General features: G+C 38.8%; 1 protein-coding gene across 1 annotated transcript; it reads right to left on the bottom strand.

The window, feature by feature from the left end:
* Positions 1-8,529: 8,529 nt before the first annotated feature.
* Positions 8,530-9,006, bottom strand: LOC121800851. Its single transcript, XM_042200344.1, has one exon. The coding sequence runs from the start codon at positions 9,004-9,006 to the stop codon at positions 8,530-8,532; it is 477 nt and encodes a 158-aa protein (XP_042056278.1).
* Positions 9,007-11,066: the final 2,060 nt, after the last annotated feature.

Below are 11,066 nucleotides of genomic sequence, written 5' to 3'. Positions count from 1 at the left end.
CTTACTTTGCTAATTTTGCGTTTCAAAAGTTCATTTTCTTCGAATTGGAGGGAGTATAAATTTTGAGATATTGACTAATCTGATTCCCATTTATGATATTTTGAAGAATCTTCTGATTCAGTTACTCAAATAGTTTCTATACTCAGTTCATCGCCAAATGTAATAAGAAGTGAGTACAAGAAGGTTGTTACTGAAAAGTTGGAAACCTTCAGCATTGTATTCACTTTATTACTTTTGGGGGAAGATAACATGATAGTTGACGAATTCATTAAGGCTGCATCTTTCCTATGTCTTAGTTCAATCGAACAGAAGACTAGCAATGGAAAGAGGGAAGAGTTGAATTGTCATCAATGAAACCTATAAAGGCACGAAAAATTAGGTGAAAAAGCAAAAGAGAAGATGCATTATGAGTCGGATTGACCACTTCTACAGAAGGACAATGACTTAGATAACAATGCAATTTCTAAAAGAGAGATCTAGATCCAGTTGGGCAGTTGTTGCAGTGGGAGCTATTTTTTATGCTCACTTTATTGTTTTGTTTTGATGTATAAGACTTTGTTTTATTGGTACAGTTTAGTTTGGAAAGAATTCAGTTTCAGTTTCTAAACTTGTTAATGATTAAATGATGTTCGATGTCATTTGATAATGCGTGCATTATTGAGAAATGTGGATCGAATATCTATCATAGTACCATAGAAAAACAAATTATACATCATAGTATCTAAACAATATAATTGCAAAAAGATTGAGTTTAACACAACAGTTCAACTTCTTAAACAATGAATGATAAAGTATTTATGGTACTTGATCATAAGGCCAAGAAAGTACTTAGTAATTGTTCAAACTGATTTTGTCTAACTGAAGTGACTATCGAGATTTTAACAGCTTACTTGTTAAATAGCTTGAAGGTCAAGTAAGTCTGGTTGATGCACTATAAGTTAGAATCCTTTGGTGGTTCAAGGGATTCAAAATACTATGCAACATAGAAAGACTACTAAGTATCAATGGTTTACACCATAGGAGACGAGAAAATGAGTTAAGATCAGTAGTGGGAGTTAGATCCTAGTTGACTACTCCAAGCATTCTTCTAGACAATGGGATAGTCATATAAGAAGATATCAAAGTCTCTCGAAGACAAGTTCGATAAGTGAACAGTTTTATTCAATAACACCTTATCATTGATGGGATATACGTTGGAAACAACGAGTTATACCTTAAAGAAACTATCATAACATTAGTACCTTCTACAACACACGAGTTGTGGACTAGAGGCAAGTTTAGTCCAGCACATCTTAAGGTGTGGAGTTATTCCAACACATGTTTTGGAAAAGGTATCCAAGTAATTGGAGTTGTGTATTGAGGTATGTTTTAAGGTTGTCCCAAATGATAGAAAAGGTACAGGTTCTATAATCTTCACGGCAAGATATGTGTTTGTTTACACGAGTACTAGATTCTTTGATGAAGATTATGAGGAGAACTACAAGCCTAACAAACATGATAATTCTCAAGATAATGAGAATATCTATTTTCCATCTTAACCAAGAAGTCATACCATTAGAAACTTATGCACTAAGAAAATCAACGTTTGTACCTAAGATTGTAAGAGTCGTGTCGTAGTGGGAGCGTTCTTTGCGAACATAATAAGTTCATGGGTCTAAAAGAGTCTTAAGACTCGGTCTTAGATCAACTTGAACATAATCCCTGTAACTACAAGGACGCAATGACTTATTCAGATAATCATTCTTGATAAGATGATAGATTCTGAATAACAATCTGAAATAGATAAGAATGTTTGCAAGACTTGCGATACTACCCATAGACTATTTCAGTCAGTGGGAGCTAGTGGACCTGCAAGTGTAAGCATGGATCTCAAAAGGCTAGAATAATGGCAAAGGGTTATACCCAGAGAGAATTATATTCTCGCCTGCCATTTTTGCCTAAGTCGATCTCGCATGGATGTATGTATTATGATTGTCAAGACAGTTTTCTTTAAGTAGAAGTCTTGAGGAGATCATCTGCATGGAACATCTTAATGGTTATGTAATACATGGCAAGAAAGTTGAAAGTGTACTATATCTGGTATTCTTGGTACTCTACGATGATGACATCTATAAAAGTTGATAAACAACTAAGAGGGTTATCTAGCGTAGGAAACTGGTCGTCTACCCAGTTTAAGGATGATGGATTTAAGATAATCTAGTTACATTCTAAATATCTGGTCATTAGATTGCTAGAAAAAGAATGTATGTTTTCTTAAAGAATCCTACATCTACACAATACTTAAACACTTTAGCATTGAAAATTCCAAGAAAAGGCTTTTCTTTTTCTAGACGGAATTATTTTGTCTCTAGTCAAGTGTTTTTCGACATTGAATGAGATCAAGAAGAATGAGACAAGTTCCATAATTGGAAGTCTCATATATGCTATGATGTGTATTAAGTTAGATATTAGCTTTGCTGTTGGCATAGAAACATGATATCATTTTAACCATGGCCAAGGACATTGGATTGGGTAAAGAATATACTATAGTACTTGAAGAAGACTAAACGGTATGCTCTAGTTTACCAGACATCCATGTTATGTCCTTTAGGTTACATCGACTCGATTTTATAATTGATTGATGATCGAGTTATCCTCTGACTATGTGTTAACGTTAGGAGTTGAAAACTGAGTCATGAAGGAGTGTGATTACACCATAGACTCTATCATGAAAATTACAAGTGTGGTTTCATCAGAAACTACTAAGGTAGTTGTTAATCTCAGTAACTTCCTAATAGCTTTGACCGTGATTCCGAGTATGTGTATGAGTATTATATTTTGTTATAATTACTCTGGTCATATGTCTAACTCAAGGGAAACACGAGCTAATGAAGCTAAACAATCACATATAGTGGAAGTATGAAATTAATTAAGGAAAAGTGCGCAGCGAGACATTATGGGTACCAAGATATCATCAGAGAACAACCAGGCAGAATTTTTTTTCAAAATGCCTATATGGTAACATGATTTACACATGAGGTGAAAAGTATGGTAGTTCGATGTATCATGGTTCGAGACCTGCTTAGAGTATAAGTGGGAGAGTTTTGGCAGTGGGTATACTCGAAAGCATGATTTTGAGTATAAGTGGGAGATTGTTAGGATTGGTATACTGAAAGCATATTTCGAGCTTGTTGCACGGATAGAATTGCTTGTATACAATAAACTCTACAATCCACTTTTAACCCAAGGCGAGAAGAATTAATTTTATCGCATTAGTGTTTGCTTATATGCATTTATAAGATGTTTCTCAAAAATTTAAATGTAAAAGAAGCAAATAAGTCTAATTCTTCTGTATAGTAGACTGGTCGTGAACGACGTTCACAGAAGGTGACGCAGTCAGTCATTTGTAGAAGAGAAATTGGATTTTACAACCTAGATAGGCTTTGGCTACCTATCGTGAATTGTTGCAGTGCCAGTCCGCATGTTTCCTTACCATAGGAAATAAACGATACTGGTGCGGTATAACACTGAAGGATCTAACAGTTGAGATATGTCTTTCTTGCTATTTACTGAAAGACGAGGTCTCAGTGATTGTTATATCTTAATCATTGTTGATATAACATTGAGCATACGATATTGATTATGCACTACTTTGATTTATCAAATGGTGCGGATTTTTCGTAATTCAAGAATCCTGATATCCTGGGTAGTGGTGATTAATGTCTAGAGGTGCTAGTATTGTTATTGCAATGAATCGTGTGCTGTGTGAGTCCAGTTTGATAATATCCTCAAGAGGTGTTCGAAAAAGGTTTTATTATTCAGAAACCCGACCGGTTGGAATTTATTCCAGAATAATAAATAAAGATTTTGAACTAGACAACTCTTGGAAAAAGATATTAATTAATTAAAGTCAAATAGCAGGCTTATATTAATTAATTGATATTTATATCTTAAACACGGGAAATAATAAATTAAAGAGGTAAAGTCCGGATTACTCGTAATTTGGGATTGGACGGGCAGTCAATATTATTTTACTGTAGTGGATGATAATAATATTCTGTTGGACTTGTATTAAATTGGGGCTCAATTTAATTAGTAAAAGTCCAACAGGTTTGGCCCAAGTCCATCCTCCATGGATCCCTAATCTGGCCCATAATAACTCTATATAGAAGGAGATTAGAAAGAAGATTAAGTGAGATTAACACTCATAATTTCGTGCTCACCTCTGGGAGTGGACGAAAAAATCGGTTCATCACAGAACTAGAGTTTTGTCTCCTTTCTAATCAAGCCCTTTTCGATTTTGACAAGCTTTGCCCACCTAAAGGTCATTATCAGAGTTCGGGATACAGATTAGAAGGTTTGTGGTTGAGTATGAAGAACATCACGTGGAGAAGGCGCAAGCAATCGGCGATTCTTTCTAATCTAAACCGTAGGAATTCATGTTTTAGGTTTTAATTCCTTTTACATGAATTATGTGCGTTCTTTGATGCAATTATGTGTTTAACATGTAGTTAATTGATCCCATAATCGGTCAAATAGATCTGTAATTATGATTTATTTGTGAATGCATAACTTCCGCTATGCAAGGGGCTCCAAACCCCAGCACTTGGGTCCAGAGGATTCGCTAGAGCACAGGGTCTAGGAGATCATAAACTTTCGGAATGTAGTTGTTGTTACATCAACCCCCAACTTCAAAACCTCAACCCTCTACACTATTGGCTAGTATAGGGAAGTCGAGATCGAATCCACGAGGATGGAAGGGATAGAATGCATTGAGAGGACTTTTGGATGGTTCGGCTGCTGCCACGCAACATGAGGGCTGAGTTTTAACTACTAGGCCTGAGAAATTAAATCTAGTCTACTCTACTACCAGACCTGGAGAATTGGAAGCACGTAAAATATAAATGCATTCATGATTCGAACCAAATGCAACTTGAGAATATTCACCAAATTCCTGGGTCAAGTAAATGAGTTCCCTAAATTGGCTAGGCACAAAGCATGCAAATGTAAACGACAAACAAGTTTCCCTAATTGGCTACTGACAGAAAGCTGCAACTAACAAACTAAAGTAAACTCAATTATAACTACCGATCAACTTCATTATCTTCAAAAACGAACACGAAATGAACCAAACAAAACATGAAAACAGAGAATATTCCAAATCAAAAGATGAACACTGTGATCAAACTAAAATTTATCAGATCTAATTCACTGGACCGAGTAAATCAGCAGTAATAGAGTTTTCCATGCAGATCTAAACACATGTACTTCAGAGTCAAGCAAGTAAAAGAGATCTAAGCTAAATCTGTCAGATTCACCACCAGCTAAACCAGATTCACAACTTCCAACACCATTTCAACTCCAATTCAATTGATCCACTTCGATCTCAACGACCTCAACTCCGATCAACAACTCGATTGCGAAAAGCATCCAAATCAGCAAAACGGAATAGTAATCAACAGAATTAGACGGAAACAGAAAACGAAACTAGATTAACAATAAACTGCAATTCAAGTCACAAAACAGTCGCCAAATTTCCGGCAAGGAAATCAGTGAGATAGAGTACGTGCAAAAAGTAAATTGTTTCTTCGCTCCTTATAGGAGCGGTGTTACACTTCCAAACTGAACAAAACACCACACTAAACTACTCCAGATCTCCCACGGAACCAAGAGCGTGAACTAAGTGAGTGAATTTTTTAGAGCGAGCCAGAATGCCCAAGGAAATTTTCTAACTAAGTGCCCCCTCTTTTTTCTTTAGCTTCCTTGTATTTATAGGTGTGGCTCAAATCCCTAGGGCAATAGACTTCGTAATTTGACAATTGTGCCCTTAAGGAATTCGCTCTTTTTCTTCACTTTTTCTCTTCTATTTTCTCTGCCCTGGTGATTGCTCTCCCTTCCTGGGTCTGTCAGATTTTTCACGCACCTGGACTTATAAATGCGAGTTAGCATCGTAGAAAACACAGAATTTATATCTAAAATAGATGCATGAAACGAGCCTTATCAAACTGCTCACACTTAAACCATACTTGTCCTCAAGTATGAAAGACAAGAAAGAAAGAAAAAAGGCAAGTTTCGATGCATCCTCCCCTTTCAACCGTCCTAAAACGTAAACTCCTAGACCTAGGAAAAAATACGAAACACACAGAAATCACAAGACAAAGAAAAAGAAAACACATAAGTGCATAAACTAGTATTTTTCTAGCAGCCATCCCCACAAGTTTAAGGTCAATCCAAGCATTTACAGCCTTAGATTCTTTCCCCTCCCTTCTTCTATCTAGTCAAGCTGTCAGTTCGTCAAGATAGCCTAAAATTTTACCTTCTGTTAGATTCACACGATCACCCGTTCCTCACCAGGGACGTAAGGATCATTCGCTCTTCGTTTTGCCATACCATTGATGCGTTAAGATTGATGCCCCAGAATAGTTCCTTAAGGTCTTTCATTGAGTTATAATGGGGCTAAGGGGTTACAGTGTATATCGGTGAGAATCTTAGGGTCCTAAGTTCGAGAAGTACAGGTAAAACATGATACGGACATGTGAACTCAGGGGCGAAACTTTGTAACAACCTCCCCGTGTATGATTTTATCTTTCCCAGCATATTGGAGATGTTCCCCTAGCTAATTAGCCTTATTTTCCCTACATTATTTTCACTGGGCCATAAAATTTTTCTGCCATTCTCTTCTCTTTTTTTTATATCTGTAATTTTTTCTTGGGTCAGGTAACAACTGTTCCTGCCCATTTTTTTGCATTTCTAATTTTTTTCTTTTTCCTGGGCCTGATAACATCTATACATTTTTTTTACCAATATTCTAACTATTTTTCTCGGGTCAAGTTACAACTTTCCTTGCCCGTTTATTATTTCTAACTTTTTCTCATTTTTCCCTTGTTTCTCAATCTATCTTCTACCCCTACCATCGAGCTACTCCATCCCTGCCCCTTTGTTCACATGGCATGAAGGATAAAGGTTCCAACAAATAGATTCAGTTTATTATAGGCCCAGAGAGTTCACTAAGGGGTGCCTTTCCAATGAGGCATGTTCAGCAGGTTCGAAAGAATTAAGCTCAAAATGGTTATCCATATTGCCTTTAGTCCTTACTACCTATGTCATTTTTCCTTTAGCATCAATGGTAGCCACTCTCTCTCTTTTTTTAAGTGTTTAGTAGAAAGTGTTCTACTTTAGGCTTATAACTCACTTTTAAGATGGCTTCACAGTAAGCTTAAATTCAGGCGTTTTCTATCGTTCTTACTTCTTCCAACTGACTTAGATTTATTAAGGAAAATGGGATTCACAAATTAGCATGTATCCTCTCTTCAATTACTCCCCCTAAGGGGCTTTTGCTATGTATTATATCAGCTATGCAAACACAGAACCTAAAAAAAACTTCTGCTAACTCTTAGACCTAACAGAATATGTACAAGACACTAGTTGCACTAACTGCTTCCCCCTCCCACTTCATTTATGCTTGTCCCCAAGCAATCCTTATGAAGTGGAAAGCAGGCTGTTAGTGGCGACATAAACACAAAAACACAAAGCACAAACTCCTCACACGTAGACCAAGCATTGGGCTAAGTGTAAGAAGGCAAAACTCAACAAAACATGTACAAAACAATCTTCTCACACTTAGGCCAAGCCATGGGCTAAGTGTGAGCAGATAAACAAGAACATAGAAAACAACATATACTAAGCACACAAACTTCTCACACTTAGGCCAAGCCATGGCCTATGTGGAAGAAGGTATAAAGCAACTACCTAGCATGCATACTAAAAAGAAAAACTATACTAAAACCAAAAAAATAAAACATAAATTAAAATTACTTGGTTACTCAGGGGGTGTCAGATCAATTCTGTCCATGGCCCTTGCGGGGACCAGGCTTCTGTGCTACTCCTCTGGGGGGGTGTTGCATCCGTCCTGGCCTTGGCCTGGCTTGGCCACAGGATTTCTCTCCCTAGTTCTGGTGAGCTGACTAGTGGAATCGGTATTTGCTGAGCAGAGGTAGTGGGCGGTTGTGATAAGAGGATTCTTCGTTCAACCACATCAATTATTCGTAGCATGACGTCAATTGCTTGAGTCATTTTCTTCATCTGAACTTTACTAATTTTCCTCTGTGACTCCGCAGCCTCGCTTAGCTTAATCCACATTGCTTCCACTCGTTTCCTCCAGTCATCCTTTGTCTCAGTTGCTGGCGATGCCTCTTCTGCCTGAATTGGTTGTGTAACCGCCACTTCCTGCATTCCTCCGTCGTAGAATTTAAAAACACATTAAACAAAAGAATGAAACACCGAACTCCCAGGTCAAAGGAAATAGATAGAAAAACATTTCAAAGTTCAACTGACCTTTCAAGGGTTGTTCTATATTTTGAAAATATTTTTGGGTTAAAAGATTTTTTTCTTTGTTTGGGTTTTCTTGAAAGAACATAAAAGGAATATTCACAATATTTACAAAACTGTTTAAGTATTCTTGGGAATATGGTTTTGTCTTAAAAATTTTCGAGCTTCATGTCATTTCTTTGACCCAGGAATTCCCGGAGAATACTTAAACCTTTCAACCAACTAGGCGATAGTGGGGAGCATGCGCAGTGGGACTTCTTCCACCACACACAGCTCCGAACTATCCCTAAACACTCTATGATCGTTAACAAGAAAATGAATAGAGTCAGGCATACATCCCTGAATTTCCACAACTCCATTAGCTCTGAGGCTCACAATAGTGTACGGTTTGGTCCACTTAGACTTCAGTTTCCCGAGCATCAGCTTCAGCCTTGACTGGAAGAGGAGTACTTTCTGTCCAACCTGCAGTTCCTTTGTCCGGAGGTTCTTATCATGCCACAACTTGGTTTTCTCCTTGTACCACATTGCAGCATCATAGGATTCGAGTCTTAACTCCTTCAGCTCTTGCAGTTGCAACTTCCGCTCCTCTTCACAGGCCTGAGGCTTCATGTTCATCTCTCTGACTGCCCAATAAGCCTTGTGCTCTATCCCAACCGGAAGATGGCATATTTTTCCAAACACAAGTCTACATGGCGACATTCCAATGGGGATCATCCCAAAATTGGTACTTGGCCTCGCTTCTAATTTTCATTCTATAGGCCCGAGAGATCTCCGGAGCACTAGGCAGTTCCCTCGTGACTAGATAGTTTGCTAGGTCAGAAACTCCTGCTCCAGTTGCGGCCATCACCTTATCCCAACGAATAAGGTTTGATGGCTCCCCTGTAAAGTATAGATGTTCCTCCGTGAACGCATCTGATATAGCTTCTTCAGTTTCCCCTTGGAAAATTCAGCTGAGGTGGTCAGCTACCCTGTTCTCGGTACCCTTTTTGTCTTTCAATTCCCAGTTGAACTCTTGAAGTAACAACACCCATCGGATCAGTCGTGGTTTGGACCCTTTTTTGTAAGTAAATACTTTATCGGTGCATGGTCAGTGAATACTATTACCTTCGACCCCAACAGGTATGGTCGGAACTTCTCAAATGAGTAAACGATAGCTAGCATTTCCTTTTCCGTGGTGTCGTAGTTTTTCTGGGCTTGATTCAGGGTTTTTGATGCTTAGAAAATCACGTAGTTCTTCCCTTCAATTCTTTGACCTGGGACTGCTCCGACAGCAAAGTCACTGGCGACACACATTACCTCAAAAGGGGTAATTCTAGTCTGGAGATCTGATAATAGGGGCTGATACAAGCCTTTTTTTCAGAAGTTGGAAGGCCCCTTGACATGCTTCGTCAAAGTTGAAGTCTACGTCATTCTGCACGAGGCGGGTAAGTGGCTGTGCAATTGTTGTAAAGTCCTTGATAAACCTTCGGTAGAACCCAGCATGGCCTAAAAATCCCCTAATCTCCTTCTAATTTGTAGGGTACGGAAGCCTTGAGATCACGTCTACCTTCGCCTTATCCACCTGAATACTCTTTTCCGAGACAACGTGTCCCAGAACAGTTCCCTCATGTACCATAAAGTGGCACTTCTCGAAATTCAGCACCAGATTTTTCTCTCTGCATCTTTGTAGTACTAGATCCAAGCTGGCGAGGCAGGCCTCGAAAGAATTCCCGTAGACTGTGACGTCATCCATAAAAATCTCAATACATTCCTCCAACAGGTCTGAGAAAATACTCATCATGCACCTCTGAAAAGTGCCTGGCGCATTACACAATCCAAAGGGAATCCTTCTATATGCGTACGTCCCAAATGGGCACGTGAAGGTTGTCTTCTCCTGATCTTCTGGATTAACATAAATCTAGAAGTATCCACTGTATCCGTCTAGGAAACATAAAAACTTCTTTCATGCCAATCTTTCCAACATTTGATCTATGAAAGGCAACGAAAAATGGTCTATCCGCGTGGCCTCATTCTGTTTCTGGTAATCGATGCACATCCGCCAACCGATTACCAATCTTGTGGTCACCAACTCATTTTTCTCATTTGTCACAACTTGGATTCCTAACTTCTTTGGTACCATATGGACTGGGCTTACCCATTTACTGTCGGGAATGGAGTATATGATCCCCAATGACAGTAGCTTGAGCACTTACTTCAGGACTTCTTCTCTCATATTCGGGTTCAACTTCCTCTGCGGGTCTCGGTGGGGTTTCGCTCATTCCTCTAAGCGAATATGATGCATGCAAAGGTCAGGACTGATTCCCACCAGGTCTGACAAAGTCCACCCTATGGCTATCTTATTCCTTCTGAGCACTTCTAATAGTTCCTCTTCTTGCTCCCTGGTCAGATTGCTGTTGACGATCACAGGGAACATTTCATTTTCTTCTAAATAGGCATATCTGAGGCCTGGGGGTAATGTCTTCAGTTCTTTCTTTGCTGAACTTGTATCCTGGGGTAATGGGTTCTTCTTTACCTCCTTGGTGATTAATCCTTCAGGCTAAGGTAAATTTTCCACCTTGGCTACACAAGCTGACCCTTTAGACCCGGTAGATTCAGGGCTCTTACAGAATTCCAGAATTGTTTCGGCTAACTCTTCATCTGTCATTCCCAGTGTGTTTACTGCACTGCACCAATTGGCCACCTCCTTGTCAATGGAGTGACTCAATTCCAAATTTTCCACCTGTTCATGCATCAATTCTGTCTCAAGAAATTCTTGGACC

Source organism: Salvia splendens, chromosome 4 (genome assembly GCF_004379255.2).
Source record: "Salvia splendens isolate huo1 chromosome 4, SspV2, whole genome shotgun sequence".
NCBI classification, from domain to species: Eukaryota; Viridiplantae; Streptophyta; class Magnoliopsida; order Lamiales; family Lamiaceae; genus Salvia; species Salvia splendens.
Note: the sequence above shows the minus strand (reverse complement) of the source record. Positions and strands in the feature narration are given on the sequence as shown.

Excerpts from the sequence above, each read along its gene's own strand:
- LOC121800851 (XM_042200344.1), bottom strand. The coding sequence starts at position 9,006 with ATGTCGCCATGTAGACTTGTGTTTGGAAAAATATGCCATCTTCCGGTT.